Source organism: Lissotriton helveticus, chromosome 8 (genome assembly GCF_964261635.1).
Source record: "Lissotriton helveticus chromosome 8, aLisHel1.1, whole genome shotgun sequence".
NCBI lineage: Eukaryota > Metazoa > Chordata > Amphibia > Caudata > Salamandridae > Lissotriton > Lissotriton helveticus.
Window position 1 is genome coordinate 838074461 of NC_136069.1, and position 24648 is coordinate 838099108.

Sequence of the window (24648 nt, forward strand, 5' to 3'; positions counted from 1 at the left end):
TTTGCCGGTCGCCTGGGACAAGTTTGTGGACTGGTGCAGCATTCTTATTACTCTTTACCAGTACAGCTATCGGACACCCTTTTGCTTTTATTTTTTGCCAGGGAAGGTCTTGCGGTGAGCAGTATTAAAGGTTATTTGTCTGCCCTTCTGAGCTTTCTACATTTTCTGAACCAACCGTCCTTGTTTAAATTATTTATTGTGATTAGATTTATAGCAGGTCTGACAGTCCTAATTCCTCCCAAACCATTTGAGAGGCCACAATGTGACCTTAATTGCTTCTTAACATTTCTCACTTGTAAGCTTTTCACCCAATGCTTAGCTGCTTGCTATGCCTCCGGACTTTAAAGGCCATCTTACTTATTGCAATTGCATGGGCTCTTTGCAGCAATAATGGCGAAAGTCACGATTCACTTTCACACTGGACAATCCATCACTCTGTCCGCATTCTTTGCGCCTCCTTACCCCTTGAAAGAGGAGAGGCTGCTGTGGCCAAAAAAGGCATTAAACCTTTATATTGGTCGTAACAATACCAAGAACAGTTGAGTAGACTATCAACTGTCTGGTAGGTTCTCTTGAGCAAAGCAATGGAAGGCTGTGCAGAAAGACACCTGGCCAGGTGGTAGTCCTCTGTATTAGGATTCTGAAGACCTCTACCTCCAGATTCCTCACCTTAGAATGTTCTACATGCTGGATCCGGAAAACCTTGAGCAGTACCTCTGCGTGACAGTAGGTGGCGTGGACTGTCAGTGTCAGAAGTGACATTGCGGTGCCCTTAGAAGTGCCACCCTGGCGTCCTGATGTCAGTTATTGTCATGGCTGCCTGCTGCAAGTCGATGCACCATACGGCAATTTGCGAGTGGAAAATAAAGCTCCTGGAGGCGTGACAGAAAAAGGCTCCCCGCAGTTCTGTCATGTTCCCATTCTCCTGCTGTTTTGGGAGCTGTTCTCGGATCCATTCCAGTAGATGGCAGTCGTACAGGTAAATGTTCTTTTTTCCCCCCAAGCTTGATGAGTCAAAGAAGCACAAGAAAAAGATGTCCAAGCCTACCGTCCGCTTAGAAATTCTGGCGTTTCACGACGATGACTAGCCCATCCTTTTCCCTGAATCTTAGCCAGTGCTGCTCCGATGCTGCTCAGCATTGTTGACGGTGCCATCCAGGACCTACCAAACACCAAGCTTCCTGCCACTTGATAGTTCCTTCCTTCCTGCTGGGGGCAATGAGGAGGAAGGGTTTGGTCCTATGGAGAAGGACCATGGTCCAGCAAAGAACTGGTAATGGGTGCTGGTTGAAGCAAGATGGTTGGACACCTCCGCACACTCTGGCAAGATTTTCATTACCAGATCCGGTTTTGTAGGAAGGCACATCCTTTGTCACTGTGAGGTGCAAGGCAGCAGATTTCCTTGGCCTACAGCTGCTTGCAGTCAAAGTCGAGACCAGCGTTTTGACTGAAGTGCTTCACTCTGGAGCAGGCTTGGCTGAGCCCTTGCTACTTTTAAATGAAGCCCTCCCTGACGTTCTCCTCGGGGCATGGGCTAAATCTTGTGAAGGGAGGCTCCTGTGCACTGCATGATTGCCCTACATCATTGTTCCGCTCCAGAAGACTAAGCCTTTCTCTCCCAGCACCCCTCTCCTGTTGTTCTTCGTGGTGCAGCGCTCTGCCTCTAAAGTCAACGCAAATACATTCCTGTCCACACAAATGGACAGGGAATCCAATAGGCTGGACACCTTTGGGAAGTTTTCTTCCAATAGCTTAGCATTGGGGATATCCAGGCTTCACTGTTCAGCATGCCCTCCAACAGGCCTTGCCTATGTGGCGAGAAGGCTGATTCTGCATTCGGGCGCTTTGAAAAGAGCTGGGTCCCTGCTTGAGCTCTTTATCTGCCTGGTCTCATTAGTTCTTTTACCCCTACTGCTGATGTGGCTGGCGCATCTATGGATGTCAGCTATCTCATTTGTACCTGCCAGTATAGCAATCTGCCCAGTGGATGGAGCTGCGGATCCCATAAAGGACAAGGGAGCCAAGCCCAGCAAGCTGTCCAGGACCCCACCCCTGCCGTAGCATCTAAGCATCTTTAGTATACACTCCATCCCACACAGCCATCCCGTTGGTGACAGGATCATGCACCACCTCTCCCAATGGCCTGCAGTCACTTCAGCCACCGGGATGCTTCAGAATGTGCTGAAGGGTATGCCTCCCATTCGCGGAAACCTTATGCCTGGGCCACCATCTCAGAAATGACTGATGGAGGAGCCACCTCTAACTGCCTTGTCAGGAAGGCTCTTTTGGCCAAAGGAACCATCGAGAGGATGCCTGCACCAAAAGGTGATTATGGTTTGTATTCACGCTACTTTCTGGTTCCAAAAAGGACAAAGAAGTTCATCCTATCGTAGATCTGAGACCTCTCAACTACTTCCTGAGGAAATAGATTTAAGATACTCATGTTAGCTCAGGTTCTGTCTGCACTGAACCCTGGAGATGTGATAATGGTGCTTAAACTGCAGGGCGCATGTTTACAGATTCTGGTTCTGCTGGCCCACAGATGTTACCTGCGGTTCGCGGTAGGCCATTAACATTTTCAGTTTGCTATTCTCCGTTTCGGCCTTACCAGTGCTACTCAGGTTTTCACGAAAGCAATGTATGTTGTTGCAGCCCCTCTGCAGAGGTTGAGGGGTCCCAGCCTTCCCTTACACTGATTGGTTGCTGAAAGCAGACAAGCCCCAGTTGTCGTCCACCTCCAGACTACGGCAAACTTCCTGCATTTGCTGGGGTTTGCTATTTGCATGCTGTAGTCACACCAGACTCCTCTGTAACCCTCCCTTTCATTGAAGCCATTCTGAAAACAGTGCGGTTAATGATACTGATGTTTCAGCCTTAAATCTGAATTTTAGTGACTGGCTCTGAGGCTGCTGGGTCCGATTCGCTGCATCCTGCTGGTAACGCATGCCGGGTGGCTTATGTGGGCTCTGTAGTGTTATTTGAAGTCCCAGTGGGTGCAGCACCAGGGTAACCTCTCCAACCTATTCCAAATTTTGAAGGAGACTGCAAAATACCTGCAGTGGTGGCTGACTGATCACAATTAGCCCAGCGTCAGACCGCTATCTCTCTCTTCCCCTCCCAAAGCGGACAGTGGTGACCAATGCATCACTCTGGGTTGGGGCGATCAGAGGATTCTGGTCTCTGGTACAATCTCGGCTTCATATCAGTCTTTTGCTGCTGAGAGCAGTCCACTTGCCATTGAAATCCTTTCTTCCATCCATCAAAGAGAGGCTGGTTCAGGTGTTCACGGACAACACCACCTCCGTGTGGTATAGCAACAAACTAAGCGGGATGGGGTTGTGAACCCTGTCATCTCTGGACTTGGCTGGAGCGCCAGGACATTCTCCTGAGGGTGCAGCACCTGGCAAGCCCCTGAATGCCGGGGCGGGCAAAGTCAACCGGCGATGACTTGTGGATCACGAATGGTGACTACACCCCAAGGTGGTGCAATGCCTTTTTCAAGAATGGGGAGAACCTTGTCTCGATCTGTGCACATTGACAGTTTCCAAAGTGGGTTTCGCTCTGAGATGCTTTTCATTTGGAATGGAACTTGGGACTTCTGCATGTTTTTCTTCCTAATCCACTCCTACCCAGAGTTCTTAAGACTATAAGGACCAACTGGGCCCATGTCATTCTAGTGGCTCCGGATTGGGCACAGAATATGGTCTCCTGAACTCCTGAGAATGAGCCTCGGTCCTCTGATTAGGCTGCCCCTCCAGGAGGATCTTCTGTTGCAGTAGCTGTCCACCTTCATTGAGCGGTGGTAGTTTAGAGTATTCAATCTCCCTCCAGAGGTCTGTGATCTAATCTTGGCAGCCAGGCGTCCCTCCACCTTAACTGTATATACTGGGCTGAGTGGCTGCAGAGGCTGCCACCCAGCAGACATGTTGCTGGACCCCTGGGTGGAGAGCCCCCGCTCTCCTGGGTCTGCAACAAAGCACATCCTGGGCGAGGTGCTATATCTCCTCCCCCAGGATGGACAGGGGGAAGCTTCAAAGGCATATCGCCTCTGAGAGCTTCCCCAGACCATTTGCTGTACCCAGCAACCAGCCCCCCACCAGTCCTACCCCCACTCTGGCGGAAAGACTGGCGGGAAAAACTACGTCAGGAAGGGGGGTGTGCCAACCTGTGCCAACTCCACCCCTCAGGTGGAGGAGGCGAGGTGAAGCACGACCCCGGGCTTCGGCCATCTTGTAGATGGGGGAGTCTTGCCCAATCTCAGCTAGGCTCCTGCCCCCCTCCCACAGGAGAAGAGCAGGCTAGGGGGTGTACTCACCCCAGGACAGGGACCCATAGGTCCCTGCCCTTGCCCTACCTGTAACGCCCCTAAATTTAGTATTTAGGGGCTCCCTGAACCTTTCTTCCTCAGATCCCGATTTCAAAAAAGAAGAAAGAAGATCAAGAAGACGACCCGCCGCTCAGCTGCTAAAAACAGGACAACAACAACTGACTTGGCCCCAGCCCTACCGACCTGTTGATCCTGGAACCTGCTCCTGCCTTAACTCGGCGACCTCCGCGGACAACAACCATGGGACACCCAGAGGACCTGCCTGCCTTGACCCTCTCGACGATTGGGTCTCCCATCAGCAGAGGCTCTGCTGCAACAACCCACCTGGTGCCCACCAGGAAGCTTTGGACCAGCCCACTCTGCACCAGCCGAGCCCAGGCCGGGCCAACCCGAACTAAGACCACGAGGACGTCCCCCCGGCGACTGGGACCCGAAGTCCAGTGCCCAAAGACCCTCCTCGACGAACCAGCCGACACCTGCAGATTCAGAACCAGGTGCCACCGCGACCAGCCGAGGGTAAGCTTTCCGACACCCAAAAACACCCCTGCACCCGGCGCCCTACAGCCCCCTGTGCCTCCCTTTGGGGTACCTACCTGTGCTCCGACATCCCAACTTACCTCTCGAAGTGCTGGTCGCCCCTGGAGAGTCACCGTCCCTGAGCCTGCAGCCTTTGTTCCTTTTTCAAGATCCTCATTGGATAACATTGAGCGCCCGACGGCTCAAAAGCACCCTGTACCCAGCTGCCCGAGTGCCGCTGGCTGTGACCTCTTTGCCCTATCCTACTTCCCCCCCCCTTGCCCAGAGCATGTGATCAGGAGCCCAGCTCCCATAGCCGCGTGGCCTGCTAGCCAGCAGCCACCAACCTAAGGCCCCCTTTCCCTCATTGATTAACATTGGGCCTACCTACCTCTGCACCCGGCCGCCCCTTCGCCGCTGGGACTGAACCAACTGTACTCACCTGACCCTGGGGGACCCCTGAGTCTATGCCCAGAACCCTAACTTCACCAACCAAGTACCCACCTGGAAACCGGTAATCCACTTACCTGCCATTGGATAACATTGACCCATTTTTGACTCGAAAATTTTCTTTGTGAAGTTTTGAAAACTGAAAATATTCCTATAAAATAAGCCAAAGTCCAAATTCGAAAATACTCGCCTGTGATCAGGAGAGAAGCCAGTACTGTACCTTTCAGCCCAGTACTGAACCTCAACAGGAATCCCTAGCGGGTTTACTAGCAACCTGCATTTTCTACATAGGGACCCATTGTCTGCTTTTCTATGAAAATTCTCTAAGTGTCTACTTTTGAAAACTGTAAATATTCTTTAAAAATCGTACGAAATACTGAAACGCAATTACCTGCCTGTTTTGAGTTAAGCCCCCAGTGCTGGGTTACAAAAGTAACACGATCATACTTTACCTGTAACCTGAATTTTCTCCCATTGAATAACATTGTGAGAATCACCTCAAAGTTTTTAAGTGTGAACTTTTAAAACTGCTTTATATGCAGGAAAAATCATCACTGTGACTAAAACGTTTTTGCTAATCTGGTTTCAACTTAGACCCCAAGACTGAATCCAAGATCTAGTCCTGGGTTTACCAAAGTAATCCCTAAAGTAATCAACTGTACTTGGCTATGAAAACACATTGAGCTCAATGCTAGAGTGTGTTTTAGAACTGTATTGCTTATTAGCTTACCTGTGATTAATGTGTATACAAACTTATTGCTCCTCAGCAAAGTATTTACATGAGAGTACTCGTAATGTGAAAAGTATATTTTTATAACTGTTGGTTCTAAAAATAAAGCAACCATATCTCTGGATATGCAAACAATTGGCCTGGAGTTCAGTCCTTGAGTGTGTTAAACCTTTTGCTGACTGAGTGTGCACAACAAATGCTTTACACTGTCCTCTGGTACTGCCTTACTGCTCGACCAAGCTACCACTTTGGAGAGTAAGGTCAGTTCTGACTTTAACCTCTGTTATACCTCTGGGGTTGGTGGACTCTATACACACTGTACTTCCTTCTAGTCCAGTATATATAGAGCCACTTTCTCACACGGGCCCAACAGTGAAACCTGCATTTGTAGTGAGCCCTACATTGGGGATCTCTGTCCTACTAGATGCTTGTCAGACAATGCGACTTGGGCCCTTCAGTGGTGCCAATGCCAGCATCAGTTTGCCCTGAGGAAAACTATCCTCGCTCAGTTGGGGAGGTCACCTGTGCAATGTGGAGATCAGAGGCTGTGTCTCCAGTGGAGCTTCACCATGCCAGAACTCCTCTGCACCTACACACCATCTGACTGGCTCGTATTTGCTTTTTGCCTTCCATAAAGGACAAGTAAATGCAAGTGCTGATGTACCACATGGCAGTCATTTCAGTCCTCGTTTCAGAATATAGGTGAGAGGAGGAAGAAAACAAGGATAGACCCCTTAGATTATGTGTAAAATCAACACAAAAGAATGCTCCTTGCTAAAAGTGTAAATACTCTGTATAATGTATCAAGTTGTGATATTTTTGTTTTTATTAAAGTACCTTTGCGCTTAATTTGAATTCAAATTTTGATTATATTCCAGTTTTTAATGTCTTTTGTAATGATTCTAAGTAATCACACAAATAAAATAGATTCATTCATACTCTGTAGAATGTAGAAAAAAGTCAAAGTATTAAAGCTTTCCCGGTTGGCTTGAAGCACACCGGCCTGGAACACAGGCAATGAAGAGATCCTGTCTCCCTGTTTCCATCTGTGAGGTGAGAAGATATAAATATATACATTGGATTAGTAGACCCCTGAAGGCTTCCACTTCAACCGAGAGGATTTGCAAACAATAACTTGGAACTCTGGTTGTAAATATTTCAATATTCTTTTGGTATACATTCACTCAGCAGAGAGGGCTTCAGTGTCCTGAAGAATGCCCCATACCTCCATTTTGGGCAACTTTGGCAGAAACATGTAGTCCTTTGTCTCTGAGTTAAATGAATCCCCAAACCTTTTACTCCTTCCACTTGGAACCCAATAAAAGACTCATTATCAGCCAATAGATAATTTTAAACCTCTAAATCATACCTATTCTCTTCTGCAACTTGGCCCCTTATCCCTTATATCCTAGATTTTCATCCGAAAGCTTCCATCATGTTAACAGCTCTTAAAACTCCTCCTGAGGTCCCAAACACCATTGTAGTAGCTTGCAGCTGGATCTTTCAGACCAGTGTTATAAGGGGTCCAGTGATGATGAATGCCACCTATTGGGTAGATAAGAACTTCCATCCCTAAAATGTAACTACTTTCTACAGTCTATGGACTATTTACACTTTTTTAGATTGTAGTACTGGTGTGAATGCCGCCATGTTGTACAACAACAAGTAGGGGTGCATGGGGGTCACAGTATTTTGCAATCTAGAGATCATTAAGAGGGAAACTCTTGAGACTTTCTGCCTTTAGTGGAACGTCTCCCTCCTGCACACCTTCTCACCTCAGTCTCTGAACCTGTGGGTAATGAAGGTTAGGTGAGATCAAGCATGGTTCATTCTGATAGACGTGGACTGGGCTCCAGACATCTTGCACTCTGGAAAACGTCCACTTTGTCTGGTGATGGTGTCTGCTGGTGTGAAGAAAGGGAATGCAATCCAGAAACAAACCAAATCATGATGAGTTGCTCTCTATGTCGAACTAAGTTATTCCTTTGCCAAAAATGATTCTCCTGCGGGCTCTGGGGTTCATTCACCTTTCAGGAATGCCACTAGCCCTGGCTCTAGGTTTGCATGTATTGGACATTTGCAGGCAGCCACTTGGGTATTCGTCCATACAGTCACCAGCCACAACTGCATTGATTCTCAATTCCCCAACAAGTGTAATTTTACGTGCTTAGTGCTGCAGAACTTGGTGCTTTAAGTGCTCTTCTCATATCCCCTCCTAGGAGAGGGCATTACTTTGGTACTGTTTCACAAAGTGAGAGTTCCACGGTTAGAAGTATACTTAAGGAGAATAACGTAATTGCCTTTGGTGATACTCTTTCTGTTGGACAATCTACTGTAGGTTCTCCACTGCCCGCCATCTAGCTCAGGGTAATGGAATTTCTATAGTAATGGCGTCCCTATATAGTTTTTTGTATTCTTCCAGTTAAAAATCAATCTTGTCAGCCACACACGAGGACATAGAAACAATTAGACCACTTAACATTGCTAGGTCGAGGTAATGCTGCTCAGTGACATGTCTGGAACCGAGTCATGCCTAGGGCTGATGTTGCCACCTGCAGGTGCTCAGGAGCCAAGTGTCTGCATCCAGTCTGGCATCTGGGGACAGATACAAGTTGAGGAAACTGGTTTGAATTTCCACAAAAAAAGACATTACTGAAGGTACGTAACTTTGTTGTTTGGTTGTATCCTGTTTTATAGAAGGGCTATCTGCTGTGCTTGGATTGCTGTAGCACTACTTTACGGCTGGTCATCAGCCCTACTAGCCTTTACCCCAGGCCATGAGACTGGTGGAAGTGGTGGATAGGAAGCAATTTCACACTACCATTATGCTCTGGTTTACAGTAGCCAAGGTAGGTTTTCCTACAGTGTTGCAGGGAATCTATTGTATTGTGGTGTTGATGATTGCAAATTTGAACAAAAATAAAGCATTCTTTTGTTTTCAAATTTCTAATCGAATATATGAATTTGAATGAAAAGATTAAAAAAAAAACTGAAACTATAAACGCTTATTAACACTCAATCTTGGCTGGCCGATAATCACCTCAAACTAAATGCTCTGAAAACTGAGTTCCTACTCATCTCACCCCCGGCGAAAATTTCCACCACCCAAACCTGGCTCAATAACCTAACAGCACTCAATGTCCATCCTACCATCGTGGACTCGGCGAAATCCCTAGGCATCACACTCGACGCCAAGCTCAACATGCAGCAGCACGTTAGCAAAGCCACAAAAGGAGCTAATCTCCAAATCAACACACTGAGGAAAATTAAACCCTTCCTCCCTGCCGAAGACTTCCGAACTGCTGTACAAGCTTTAGTCATCCCTCGAATAGACTACGGAATTGTGGCCCTCAGCGGACTCCCGCTATCCACAACAGCACCCTTAAGAGCCTCCCTGAACGCTGCTGCGAGACTCATTACTGGCTCAAAAAAACATTCGCATATATCCCCAGACTTAAAGTCTCTAAAATGGCTGCCTTTTGAAGCCAGAATACAGCTAAAAATTGCAGTTATGACACACGCGGCCGTGCACCACAATGCACCCAACTACCTTGCACAAAAGCTGTCTATATCAGGAGGTTCGAGATCCAATAGAAGTGCAAAAAATCTACTCCTGAAACCTCGTAGATTCCGGAAAGAGAAAACATACAAGCGCTCCTTCTCAGGAATGGCACCCAGGATCTGGAATGCGCTCCCTCCTGAAACCAGGCTTATCTCCTCCACTGCACTCTTCAAGAAAGAGGTGAAAACCATCCTTCTGGCCAAGATCTCCTGAACCTTATAGGGGCTGGATCAGAGACTCTGCATTGCTTTGTATCACTGTTCACCTTGTCCTTTGGCATTATACTTCTACTTGGTGGGGACACTACTACGTTACTCTCTTACTACCGACCAATATATGATACACTTTGGTTTACTGATTCACTCTCCCGAGGCCCCCACTCAGTGTTCTCTCTATACTAGGTCATTGGTATAAGCCATCCACACACCCAAGGTGTACCTGAACACCTCTGTAGTGGGATCAATGACTTGTGCCGTCTTATATTACTTGTTTACCTGATTGTATATTGATATGTTTTATGTATGTTATTATTATCCTACCATGTTAGTGACTATTATACTGCTCCCACTATCTCTGTTCATTCCTACTGCCCCTGCCCTGTCTTTGTGAAGCGCTCTGATATCTGTAAGGATCTTGTTCGCGCTATATAAAACTTCGAATAAATAAATAAATAAATAAAATAAAACATCCCTTTTTTCCCCAATACTCTGCCTTGTATCCTTTCATAGTGTAAAGAAAGTAAATGGAAACAATTATTAAATATCCAAACACTTAACATAGTATTATCATATGACATCATACAGTGGAGTCATTGTCAACCTTGAAATTTTAACATAATGACCAATGTATTCTACATAAGGACTTGTATTGAAGCGAGAGAAAAGTTTGAGTATTCTTTGACCTCCAAAAGAATAACATATTAGATAGGTAAATAATATATGATCTTTAACAGACGTTGAGGCTTTGTGAACGGAAGCTCTACTGGCTCACGTCTTACAGCCAGCGCATAGATAAAACTTCCATGCTAAAAGATATTCAGAAGAGTGGGAAGTTCATCTGAAGCAGATATTCATTCTTATGGAGGATAGCAAAGAGCTTGAGATGCTACACAAGATAGCCTTACATTCGGTGGTAAGAGGTTTCTAGTCTTGTCCTAGGTGAGAATTCTCTAATACAGGATTGTAACCACATTCAGATTGGTTCCCAAGTACAACTAGAGCTCTTCACGTTTAGTAATGCATGTTGTTGTCTCGTCCAAGTCATCTGACAGATCTAATGGTATCCAAGATCCCATAATAGGACAAGATATCCTCTTAGATGTGGATTCCCTTTCTTATAGTACCCAATCCTGCTTCAAAAATGAATGGGTAGGTAGCAGTTAATGTGAAAGTCCAGCTCCTTCTCTTGCCTCTTTCAGCCTACCCTTTCTGTCATTAATAGTCATGCCTCACTGATTCTCTTCCCTTACTTCTGTCTTCACCCCCTACTTTTCTGACAGAAATCACTGCTGGCATTCACTGTGTCTCACTCTTCCACTGCATTTTTCAACTTCTGATCCCCACACTCTCTGATGATGCTACACTTGTTGCAGATATTTGTTTGGCCAAACCTTGTAGAGATGCAATACAAGCTTGGCAAGACCCAGCAGCAAAGGGTAACCATTTTGAATACTTTCAATATGGATTCTATGTTCCATGTGCCCAGACATTTATAGCATTATTTTGTATATTAGCTGTTGTACCGTTCCAAAAAAAAGCCATCACATTGCTAGTGCTCATTGACTGCAAGAATGCGGGAGAGCCATCATATTGCAGTGCGGTGACATTGAATCTCCTATTTGTAAATGCTCTTTAGAGGTATGACAATAAATGCTTTCTAGTGCTCCTAATATATTTTTTCTTTTTTTTTAAGCATATTACTTGATGAAGAAGGCCACATCAAATTGACAGGTGAGTAAAATGCTAAAGCTTGAACATTTTTATTGTGAACATTTTATCTCCACTTTATGTAACTATTTTTGAAGTCCGGTTTTTATTTAATTTGCTGTGATTTTGAAATTAAAGAAGTTGTTTGTTTACACTTTGGTTGCATTTACTCAGACCTTTAATTGTTTTATTCGATCATGTGATTATATTGTCTACTTCAGATTATTTAATTCATACTTTATTCAGCAGATATAATGAGCCATAAAAGTACATTTCAGTAACAGCATAACGATTAGTTAAAGATGGGCACATGCTAAATAATTGGTAAATAGCTTAATCAAAACCACATTAAAAGGTTCCATGAGATAGAATTTGCTTCCACTTCCCTTCCCTCCCTTTTAAATAGCATTTCCTTCAATGATTGCATGCCTTAAAAAGGCACCAATGGAAAAACAAACAAACTGGTTTTACAATGACTGTAAAAAATAAAGTGCAGATTGGCATTTAAAAAAAAAAGCCATTTCATTTAAAAATTGGAACCAAATATTGACGAACAAGATGTCTAGTTAATGTAAAATAAAGTGCAGCAGTGATTGGGGTGAAGTTTCATCGCTTGGGCCTAGGCTGATAGATGCAATATCATATTGGCCCAAGGGGAAAGACAGATAGCACCTTATATTACCTAACTGAAACTGTGCCAATAACTGTCTTTACCACTCCTTAGTAACTAAAGTTAGGTGGGGACTAGGCCAGGGCTGGTCTGAAAGACTAAATAATCTTGCACAGTGGGTTTAACCATTTCCGTCCTAGCATTATCACTCCCACCTGCTCCCAGTAGAATTGCTTGGCCCAATTAATCTGCTTCTGTACTTTTGGACAGTTTAGAGTACAAATCTGGTCGCACCAGTTTTAGATAACTGCCTCATGTGCTTGATCCACTGGAGACATTAGACTGCATTTATGATGTTTCTTGAGACTGCAAAAAACATATTACTATTATCCAATTCAGTTCTACTCCGCTTACAAACCTCCAAAGGTTTCAAAGCTCAGTCTGCCCTCATTTGAAATATACTCATGACCTTTAAAATCATTGCAAATGTCAGCGACTAGCGTTTACTCTGTTTGCGTATCTGGGCCGTCTGGATAAGCCCGCCAACGCGCACACACACTAATCTTTTTGTGCTTTAGTTATGACTGTAATTAGGGCTTGTGTTATGACCATAAAAGTCCTCCTTGTCCCGCTCCACTGGAAGCTCTTGTTTTCCATTTTCTGCCATTGCACTTTTATCTTTGACTTTAAGGCATATAACGTTACTTGTAGGTCTACATCCTACTCCGCAGGTTTTTAAAACCTCATTTTGCTTCCATGCTTGGGTTAGTGTGAGGCTTTCTCTAAAAGGTGAAGTATTATTCCTATTCCCGTCACCCCTTCATTATGCTCGACCCAAATTCCTTTTAACATATTCACCTGTTAGCTATGGCTGTCCTCCTCCTCAAAGTGGCATGGTGAAACAATTCTCTTTTTAGTGTGCACCTAAAAGGCAATCCGTATAAACTGCCTATTCACAGAAATGTAGCTTAATTTTCCCTGCATACTAATTTTTTGTCTGCTTTCATTTTGTTGTTTACTTTTTTTACCATCAATACTTTTCGGCAGAGTGCACCTTTTATTTAACTCTGCGTGTCTTATAATCTTATTCGGTCAAAAGGACCATAAAAGCTCATGATAAAAACAAATTGCTAAATTGCACATCAACATTGCCTTTCTGTGATGTCAGTACTGAGTCACACTGCTTACTTATTTCTTAAACTCCTTCCTGAGTAATAAAATTCAATACTGCATAACAGATTGTTGGAGACTCGGAGTGTTGTCAAAACAGTAAATCACCTTGGTGTGTTTTGAAACCGTAACATTGGGCGTAAAAAACGGATTCTAAAAGCTGAATATAAAGTTCAGATTAACAAAGTCCTTATTGGACTGTATGGAACTGTATCACATGGGCAGCGGGGCAATAAAGCAAACCAAGTCCCAGTAAAGGGGAATACCACCAAGAAGTGAATACTATTTATTCTGAGGCAAGTTAAATAAAATGTGTTTTGGTGCCTCTATCCATAATAGATAAGGCTCCATGCCTTCACAGGTTGACAAAGGTATATATGTGTGAACAATTACCATGTCTAGAATTCTCTGAAGTCTCATCTTATCTCTATGGGCAATGGTATGTGTCCTTTACCAAAGCCTTATGTACTTGATCCATGGGATGTCTAGCAAGTTAGCCTGTTTCAGACTATCCTCTACTATTCCCTGAATGAAGCTTCACTCCGGAGTGAACCAGATTTTAACCCGCATCAAGATAGATGCCAAGCCCACCTTATCGTCTATAAAATCAAGGCCCATTTATGTTTGAGTGATGAAACTTGTGGATCTGGGAATTCCTAAAAGCCTTGCAAAAAATGTATTTTCTGTTACCTAGAGGGTCTTTACAGGTGTATGTGCCCAGACTACCGCACCATATGTACCCACTGACAAACATTTACTTCTGGATAGCATTATAAATTCTTTGGGGGGGGATTGTGCACAACATTGATTGCAAATCTATAACGATTCAAAAACCGCCTCCGTGGGCTGGGATTTTTGGAGAATCTCATCAAGGTTTCCTTCCTTCCTTTCTTTTGATGGTCACAGCAACGACCCCATTCAGGCTACTTTGACCATTGCGTATACTAATATGAAGAGCAAAGATAGTATAAAGTTACTGCTGGCTTGCTTTCTTTCAGAGAATATATTTCTGATGCCACAGTTTTCTGATAAGATGGATGGGAAACATCGGATAAAAACAATTAGCTTATCAAACTATTGCTTGATGAGAAATGTAGACAGCTAGGTAAATGTGTTATGGATTTGGCATACAGAGCTTCTTTTAACCTTCAGATATTGTCTCGCCTGCTTCATTATGGGGGACTTTCAAAGATTCAGGGCTCTGAGCTTTGTCATGGTCTCTATAGGCACAACCAAGTACTGGATAGCCTTTCTGAAATCTAGTGAATACCACTTTAGAAATACACTTCCACGTCTTTAAGTCTGCAGTAAGCCTGAACTCCACTTGGTTTTCCTGAAAAGCTTTGTTGCTGTAATGTGAATTTTCCTTGAAAAAGCAAAACAGGAACAGTTTGTTTACTTAAAAGCTAAAAAACAGTCACAGAAACAGGTCTGAGGACTGTCTCTCAACATGCATTCCTTCTGAGTGTCAATATATACAGTCTTTGGAGCACCATAAAACAATTTGGTTCTTAACTTAGAAAAACATCCCCACAAAGTTTATATAAAAATCTCTAGAAATATTCTGGATGTTCTTTCACAATCTAGTTTTTGACCTACAGGACAAGGCACATCAACTGTTCAGTTTAACTGGAGTACTAGGCTATTTGAGCAGGACATAAGTGAATTGCGTTTTGAGCGACTACCTCAGAGCCACAGTTCTTTTGCATTATAGCTTAATGGAAGGCTCCTAAAAATAAATGTTTTACTGCAGACTTCTTAGTCTTCACTGTTTGAACAGAGCCTCACATTTCATTGCTTTGAGTTGACTAAATGTTAGTCCACTTATTCATTTGCTGACAAAGTGTCAGTTATTTCTCATTCTTGAGTCGTCTACTGATCTAAGGATTTTTTATTTAACTGACTAGAGGGTGGTGGTTCATGTGGCCATTTTATATATTATTGCACCATAACAATTTAATTGCATTCATTGGGACATAAAATGCAACCAAGTCTTTAGACAGTCAAAAACAAACTCTTCTGTATCTTAATATGTTGAAATTCATAAATTATTTTTTACATAGAGATTACAAAGTACTTGTAACCCTGTGCCGAAAATTGTGCAAAAACCTTTTTTCGCATAAAGAAAAAGTATATAGCTTTTGGCTTTAAAGGTGTATAAAAACGGCCTTGTATTCTATCAGCATATATTTATTATTTTTTTCTGTGATTTTAAAATAAAGAAGTTTAAATTGTTTATCCTTCGTTTGCATTTACTCAGACTTTTTTTATCAGTGTCTTATTAGATCAGGATATAATTATAGTTGTCATATTTTATACATATACTTCATACTGCATTGTGATGTCTCTAAGTATGGCTAATAACAATTTACTATTGCCCAATTAAGTTCTACTCCGCTTACGAACCTCTGAATTATACAAGGTTGCGTTTGCCGAATTGAATTGAAACTCGTGACCTTGAGAGTATTGTAAATGTATACAGCAAGCCTTAACTCACTGTTATTTTGCATATCTAGGTCCTCTGGTTTACGCTTAAAACTTATTTTTAGAGACAGTTAAAGTGCCTCTACTTTTCCAGGGGGAAGGCATTGAGGAAGCAGTCAGGTTGGCGTTCTCTCCTCTGAAAGGAAAGTTTTCCCCTTAATGTTTGATTTCCAAAATTCATAAGCATGACCATTCCTGGTGGGTTGTTGATACATTTCAACCAGTGTGGTTTAAGGGTTTTTGTCCGGTTAGGGCTAATAGTGTGTCCTTGATCTGTATTTAGATGTGTGGTTGGAGGCGTGGGCGTGGGGAAAGGCACTTATCAGGAGGCGAAAGGAAGGTTAATATATTTTAGGTAATTTTAAAGAGAGCTTGTGATTGTAAAGCCCGCTGTGCGTAGTGTATATTTAATGGTGCTAGCCACGTGAAGGAGCTGGTCCTACAATGTACAAAAGGGATGAGATGAATTAAACTACAAATATGTACACCGCAATACTGTTAGACATGGGCATTGATAAAATGGTTAACTGTGCGGTAACAAGGTATATATCATACCGTGCTGTGGTGTTGGGTGGGCAGAGATTGTCTAGGCCCTTTTAAGGAGCTAAAGAGTGGAGAATCAAGTTATAAATGTCTTGGGAGATGTCATGAAATGTATATTCACTGTATTATTAATCAAGGCTTGCATCCTCTGTATGTGCCTTGTGTACAGTGACCTAAAATGAAGGCTGCTTATGTTAGTACTTCTCTAGTGGTTTAACTGTTTCATGGTGGTCACAGTCCTCTGGTTGCTTCTATGGGTAGTGTGTATGCCCAGGGCCCACCTAGAAGTTTCAAAATCTTTCCAGGGCCTCTTTCAGGAGATATTTCTGGTTTCTCTTGGTGGGGTTACATATTACTTATCCTTTTGTTTAATTCACTAACTGAAATCCGGATCAACTGGTGAGTAGGGTGTATTGCCATGAGTGTATTTAACCTCTTAGCTGATGAGGCTTTTACGCAGTACTCAGCCCTTTTTAAGTCAAGCCTACTAGACAGCCCAACTGTCTGGTTGCAAAAGCCAATTGGTAGGCTTAGAAATAATATACAAGGGCTTGGAACCAGCCCATTGCTTACCTGGCTTTCCTGTCACTCATTTGCCTGCTTCTTATTTGTATCCCAGCTTGTCAATGTTTGTCCTTCCTATGTGGCATAACCTCTTTACTAACTCTTTTGATTGACTGGTTTCTGTTTCACTGCTTGCTTTTTAGGCACTACTTTTTTCTTTTGGGTTAAGTGCCCAAAAGAAAAAGGTGCAGGTTTTCCAGTGGTCTCCCTTGAGTACTTCTCTCCCTCTCCACTGTTACTCTGTCTCCCCTTGTGCTTTCCCCTGCATGTTGTGCTCGCTCTTTTCTACTTCCTGTCCATTGCTTTCTAGCTCATGTGGTTTTACCCAGCCCGCTGTTTAACCCTTTGCTTATTCTCAACACCCTCACCCTCCCTGTTGCTGCTAAAAATAGCCAGGGTTTGTGGATTTCTCTGGAGGGAGGAACCAAGAAAATAAAATGTTGTTAGCTGTGCCAAGGTGGCCATCTACGCAGCTTTCAGGAACAAGCAATGTTGCAGTTTTTGCACTTTTCTAGTTGATAGTAAGTTATCCTGTTTTTCTCAGTTTCTACTTTCGTGCAGTTTGTGGTGAAAACAAGCGAGAAACTAAAAGGAAGTTCAACTTGCAAAGGTACCCAAGTTGTTTTGTATTCAACCACTGATACCAGGCCCCAGGCTTCTAGTTGGCAGTGATATGCTCCCTGTCCAAGAAGGGACCCTTTCTTTTAATCCGGGTAAGGGACTTCAGGGAGAAGCAATGAATCGATTTTCAGAGACGACTGCTTTCTGGAGGCAATGTGTTGGAAACTTGGGTGCACAGGTCTAATTGACGGAAATCCGACTGTGCTGGAGTTCGATGCAGCAGCAAAACAGGTGCTGTGTCAATTCTTTCAGCCGTGGACCAGCGATCTGTTGTGGTTTTTTTTTCCAGCCGCATAGCAGGGCCTGCGTCTGAGTCAGCTTGGGGGTCTCTGATATCGGAAACCTAGTATGCCGGACTCCGGTTGTGGCAGTTCTTTCAGCCAGTGATGGATGCTGCATAGATTACTTCAGCCGCACGCAGGCAGTGTGTGGAAACTTCTCAGTCACTGCGGTGCTGCGTCGGAAATAACAGAAGCGCTGGAAGTGTGATGCATTAATTGGAGTCTTTTATAGCAGGAACCACCTCCAAGGGCTCCGAACTGGAATTGGCACCACTTGGCACGTCAGGACTCCCCAAAGTGGAGTTCAGGGATGACCCAGGTGAAGTCTTTTATGTCCCTGAGACTTCTTAACAGGAGGCAAGCAAACACAAGCCCTGGAAAATCTTCTTAAGCAGGATACCAAAGCAAAGTCCAGTCTTTGTTCTCTCCAAGTCAGAAACAGTCACTGCAGGCCAACACAGCAAAAGGACAGTACTCTTCCTTACAGCACTCCAGCTGTTCCTCTTGACTTCGTCTCTTCTTGATTCAAAAGTGTTCAAAATGTCTGGGGTTACAGGTCCAATACTTATACCCCTTTTGGCCTTTGAAATAGGCATACTTCAAAAGAAGATCTTTGTATTCCACAAGATCCTCCTTTGCCTGGCCTTGGCTCCAGACACACGGGGGGGGTCGGGGGGAAGAGGGGGGGTCGGGGGGGGGGGTTTAGAGACCGCATTGTGAGAGGCCAGGCACAGCCCTATCCAGGTGTCTGTGACAACTCCTCCCACCACTCTAGCTCAAGAAGACCCATCAGCCTGGTGATGGGCCATCAGGATATGCAGGGCACAGCACAGCTCCCTTTGTGGGGCTCTCTAGAAGAAATGCACAAGCAACCCAGCCATCGGCCATAAACCAAACGTGGATTCCACAGATAAGCAGAAGCACAGGATGGTAAAGCAAGAAAATGCCCACTTTCTGTAAGTTTCAAACCCACAATTTAAAAACCACCTTCACTAAAAGATGTTTTTAAATTCTGAGCTCAGAGTGCCCAAACTCCAGTTCTCTCCCTCTTCCCAAATTGAAAGTTACGCTTGTAAGATGTCTAAAGTCAGCTCCAATGATAACCTATGGAAGAGCTAGTCCTTGCTATAGTGAAAAACGAAATTGGCAGTATTTCACGATCGGGACATGTAAAATGCACCAGTATGTGTCCTACCCTTCACATACACTGCACCGTGCCCATGGGATTACCTTGGGTCTACCTTAGGGTCCTTACATGTAGTGAAAGGGAAGGGGTTGGGCCTGGCAAGTGGGTGCACTTGCCATGTCGACATGACAGTTTAAAACTGCAGTCTGACACTGCAATGGCAGGTCAGAGACCAGTTTACAGCGCTAATCCTGTCGATGGCACAAAGTGCTGCAGGCCTACTAGTTATAGAAAGAACAAGGGGGCCCAATTGTAATCGGTCAGGGACCTTGGGTGAGTTAACTATTTCTAAAGACAATGGTCCCTAGACAGTAATCTGGTACAAAACAAATAATATAGACTCAGTCATTACTATATCTCTCTATCCACCCGGATAGGAAATTAATGTGCAACTTAAAGTGTAACAAGTAATAAGAGAAAAAATATAAGTGGGACACAGCCTGCATCCAACTTAACCCGAACGGACAAACAAAGTAAAGGATTCAGGCAAAATGAGTTTGTCTGTTTAGGAGCACATTACAAATGAAACAGACAGGGTATCGTTGAGACACCATTACATATTTGACATAAAAATCTAGGAATCGGATATGGTGTACATTGTGTCGGCGTTTCGATCCCCTAAATAAATGCTGGGATCCTCATCAGGACATTAAAGTAGCATGCCCGTATACAATTGACTCATTGGTAGTCAAGGTATCTTCCCTGGATAGGGAGCGGAGGATCGAGGTGCGCAGGGGCACTGACAGTGGTTCTGTCCCCACACGGGAAGGGGGGAATGGATCACTGGTAAAGCACAAGGCACAACAGAGAGAGTAATGCTGTTTTTGTATGGGGTGTCCTAGCAGGGTTGCTGATACTGCCGTGTTCGAGCTCCAGATAAATTGCTTGAACTGATCGTTTCGATTAGAATGCCGGGATCAGCATATGAATCAAAGGGAGCAGCGTTCGCGGTCTCAATTCAGGTTTGCAAGTCCAGCCGGGTGGGCTGGAGTCTCAGCGTCTGTATCCGATCACGATGTTGTGTGCGATTATGCAAATTATAGCACTGCTCAGAGGGCTCCGGTAGTGGAGAAAATGCTAGAGCTTTATCTTTGTTTTTGTTTATATTTGTCCCATGTTTTTTTAACAGACTCTGTTCTGCATGGCTTCCTTGTCAGAACTAGGTATGCCAATTGTAGGCCTGGTTCCCAAATTGCTGCGTCCTAACAAAGTATATATAATATTGAAGCTTTAGATGAGCTTCATTGGCTTCCGTTAAAAAAGAGTGGCATTTAAAGCGCTGTGTATTGCACAGAAGACGCTCCATGGCTTAGAGAAATCACACTGCTTCATGGGGTAGTAGAATCTTTGCCCACGCAACCTGTACATTTTGGAACATGCTTCCTGAGCATTTGAGAAACTAGACGAATGTAGATTTTTTTGTAAACCAATTAAAACATGTTTTTTCCATCTAGGGTATGCTAGCTTAACTATGGTTCCCATCCTTTTTGCAGATGATACCACTTTGCTGCACTCTACAAAACAAATAAATATACATTTGGTGGATTAACAGTAGTGTATCCATGAAATGTGTTTTTATTTGCATCCACAGCCAGAAAGTTGACCCAAGAATAAGACTTAAAAGCGATAGCCACCATGGGCGTCAACCACGAAAGTCACCACCTGCATTTGTACGGCCATGTACACTTATATGTACATGAACTACAGGTCTGAAATTGGAATAGGCTGTGGCTGCGTCATGTAACAATGGAAACAAAGAGCAAACGCAAATGTAGGTTATACTTTTAAAATTTCATCCTTAAAAAACCAACAGTTAAATGTAGGTTTTTCCTAAACTACTGTGGAGCGTTAATCCCCAATGCCACGGACGTCACCGGTGGCAGGTGTAAGGTATTATGGACACACACAAATACTGCTCTGGGGAACCGCTGAATAAGTACCAGGCCATCGCTGGTAGTGCCATCTTGCAGGGATTCTTCTTAGTAACAGAACTGTCTGGGATCACAGGACCTCAGAATGTAGGGACTGAGCCACTGTACCACATCTGTACCTATGGGCCCAATCCGACTAGCTCACAGTGCCTCACCCGCCCTCCTAAATTTTCCAGAATAACAGGTGGATTCACAATGTAAAACACTATCATCTAGTCCCTAATGAAGCCATAGAAACAGATCATCACCTTTTGTTTCTCACTCGTGCATGGCCATAATAAACAACCAAAGAAAGACGCAATGAAAGTTACTATATTTATTGAAACTACCTTGCTTTATTATGTAGCAACTGTGCTGGGGTTAGAAAATATATACAACAGAGCAAAGTAATTGGCTTTGCTAGCAAACTGTATACAATGAAAAGCACCATCATGACGAATTATATATCTGAAAGAGACACGTTAGTATTAGATTCCTTACCTTAGAATATCCCCAGGCGTCAGACTGGATCCGGAAACCTTTGCGTAGCAGTACCCTTGCGCGTCGGTAGGTGTCTGCGGCTCCGCGTCCGTCGTCGGCGTCGTGGGCGCCGTGATGACGTCGTCGGAGTACTTAGACGCCGCCTCCGCGTGCTGACGTCAGTAATTCTTTTTTCCGCGCCAGCAAGCGCAGATCTGGAAAAAGCAGTAACCCTAGTCAATTTTGACTAAACTTTTTGATCCTTTTGATTACTATTTCGAAGTCTCTCGACTCCAAAACGGTGCCGATAGGGATGCCCGGCTTCAAGCATTGTGACGATTGCGACCGGCTGATGTCGGTCACGGATCCTCACCGTGTGTTTTTGTCGTGTTTGGGCGTCGACCACGACGACAAGGCCTGCTCCGACTGCCGGGCCCTCTCTTCGAAAGCCAGGCGGGAACGGTCCCGTAGGCGCCTCTAACTCCGGCAGTAGGCCCCGCGCCGTGAGAGGTCCCGATCCCATGGGAGGTCGAGGGACAGGTCGCGGGCCCGGAGCCACCACAGCTCCGAGAGTAGGCCGCACTCCTCCGGGTCGAAGTCGTCGTCAGGTAAGCGGCACAAGAAGTCCAAGCGGCGTCATCGCTCCTCGGACTCCCCCCGACGCTCACGTGATGCGGCCGGGGGTTCGGGTGACACCGCCCACGCGGCTCCGTCGGAGTCGCGGGCGCCGCGTCCAGCCCCATACCCTACGGTCCCTGGGTTCAACGCAACGCCGGAGGAGGTCGAGCGCTTCCTCATGGCCATGAGGAAACTCTCTCCTCCGACGGGCTCCGCGGCGCCTCCGGGCCCAGCGGACCCGTCTGGGAGCCCTAGCGGGTCGGCGGCTCCGGCCCCGACGCCGCCGATGCCTTCGGGCCCGGCGCCGCAGGTCCCTGTTATCCCGACGCCGCCGGCGCCTTCGGGCCCGGCGCCGAGGGGTCCAGTTGTTCCGACGCCGCCGGCGCCTTCGGGCCCGGCGCCGCAGGACGCCGCTGGTCCTCCTTCGGGATCTGGTTCGTCGCCGGTTGATCTGACGGCCTCCCCGGCGTCGGACCCTCAGGTGTCGCCTCCGGCGCCGTCCTCGGGCGGCGCCGACCCCGGTCCTCCTTCCGTTCCTGTTCGGCCGTCGGGACGGCCCCGTTGGGCGCCGCTCCAGACGCCGTTGGGTGAATTTCACTTTTATGAACAGGCCCCATTGGTTGAGGACCCTGAATTTCAGGAGATAGGTGAAGGAGAGGACTGGGAGGGGTCTGAGGACCCTCTGACCAGGGAGTGTCAGTCTCATGAGGACTGGACAGGAGACCTTGGGGAGGCCAGTGGCCTGGACACCTCTCCAGACACTGGGTTTGTCTCCCCTCCTACCGTGGCTTCGGAGGAGGGGGCAACATATAGTGTGGTGCTGATGAGGGCTGCCAAGGCCTTGGGCCTTGAGCTCCCCGTCGCGGCCGTGAGGACTAACCTCCTCACTGAGGTCCTTAAACCGCTGTCGAGCTCGGCCGAGCCTCTGCTGCCCTTTAATGAGGCCTTGACTGACGTTCTTCTGGGCACTTGGTCCAAGCCCGCTACGGGTTCGCCCGTAGATAGGAACGTGGCCAGACGCCACCGCCCAGCCCTGGGCGACCCATGTTTTCTGTCCTCCCACCCTACCCCCGAGAGCCTGGTCATCCAGGCCTCCAATTCACAAACCGCATTCCCGTCGGCCCCGCCGGATCGGGAATCCAAGAGGTATGACCAGTATGGGAAGAAGATCTTCTCGTCCATTAGTTTGGGCCTGCGGTCTTCCAACACCGCCTGCCTCTTGGGACGTTACACCCACTCTGTGTGGGATAAGGTCGCGGAAGTGCTGCCAGAGTGTCCGTTGGAGGTACGGGCCAAACTCGGCCAAGCCCTTGTGGAGTGCCGGGATGCAGCCAAGTATTCCATCCGGTGTGGGCTGGATACCACTGACTCGCTGGGTAGAGCGATGGCAACGACGGTGGCGGTCAGACGCCACGCCTGGCTGAGGTCCGCCAACTTCTCGGCAGATGTCCAGAGCACGCTCATGGACATGCCGTTCGATGGCCGTCGCCTCTTTGGCGACAAGGCAGACCATGCGCTTGAGCGTTTCAAGGACTCCAGGGCTACGGCCAAGTCCTTAGGCCTCTCGGGCCAACGCCAGCAATCGGCTGCCTATCACTCCTTTCGTGGCCACGGAAGGGTGCGCCCACACGTGCCGCCAGCCACGCACCGCAGGGCAATACCCAACGCGGTGGCGGCCGTGGGAACCGCCGTCCAGGCGGTCGGGGGCAGCGGCGAGGTCAGTCCACACCTTCCCCCGCAGCATCCGCCTTGAAACCCTCCTAGTCCGTGCTTTCAGGCCCATGTGACGCCAGTGGGGGGCAGGGTTCGCCATCACCACCTCCACTGGCGCACTGTGACGTCGGTCAGGTGGGTGCTGCAGATCGTCCGAAGGGGCTACTCCCTCCCCTTCGAGGCGACTCCTCCAGCCATGCCACCGCAGAACCACCGTGTATCGGGGGATCACTTGCGACTTCTGCAGGACGAAGTTACGGCCCTCTTGGCCAAGGGGGCCATCGAGCGCGTTCCTGGGCCAGAAGTAGGGTGTGGTTGCTACTCCCACTACTTCCTGGTACCCAAGAAGGGCAAAGGGGGCCTACGCCCTATCTTGGACCTACGGAACGTCAACGGCTTCCTCCGGAAGGAGAAGTTCAAGATGCTGACACTGGCTCAGGTCTTAGCTGCCCTGGATCCAGGAGACTGGATGGTAGCGTTGGACTTGCAGGACGCTTATTTCCACATCCCCGTCCTGCCGGCCCACCGGCGCTACCTGCGGTTCACGGTTGGCCACGAGCACTTTCAGTTTACCGTGCTCCCCTTCGGCCTTACCAGCGCCCCACGGGTGTTCACAAAGGTGATGGCGGTGGTCGCAGCTCATCTGCGCAGGTTGGGGGTTTCAGTCTTCCCCTACTTCGATGACTAGTTGTTGAAGGCGGGCTCGCCCCAAACAGTCGTCAGCCACCTCCAGACTACGGCAGACCTCCTGCATCAGATGGGGTTCTCGATCAATGTGCCAAAGTCACACCTGTGCCCCTCTCGAAAGCTCCTCTTCATCGGAGCGGTTCTAGACTCGGCGCAGTTTCGGGTTTATCCACCCGAGCAGCGGGTCCGGGATGTTCAGGCTCTGATTCCCATCTTTCAGCCGTTATCCTGGGTTTCGGTCAGGTTGACGCTGCGGCTTCTGGGGCTGATG

The 24648-nt window shown here is 46.5% G+C and overlaps 1 protein-coding gene across 3 annotated transcripts in view; it reads left to right on the top strand.

The window, feature by feature from the left end:
* RPS6KA3 (ribosomal protein S6 kinase A3) overlaps positions 1-24648 on the top strand; it is a 698725-nt gene that overhangs the window by 258432 nt on the left and 415645 nt on the right. For all 3 annotated transcript variants that reach the window (XM_078657643.1, XM_078657644.1, XM_078657645.1), the window contains one exon: positions 11497-11534. In XM_078657643.1, the coding sequence (XP_078513769.1) occupies positions 11497-11534 (38 nt within the window). The remainder of the gene's footprint in view (positions 1-11496; positions 11535-24648) is intronic.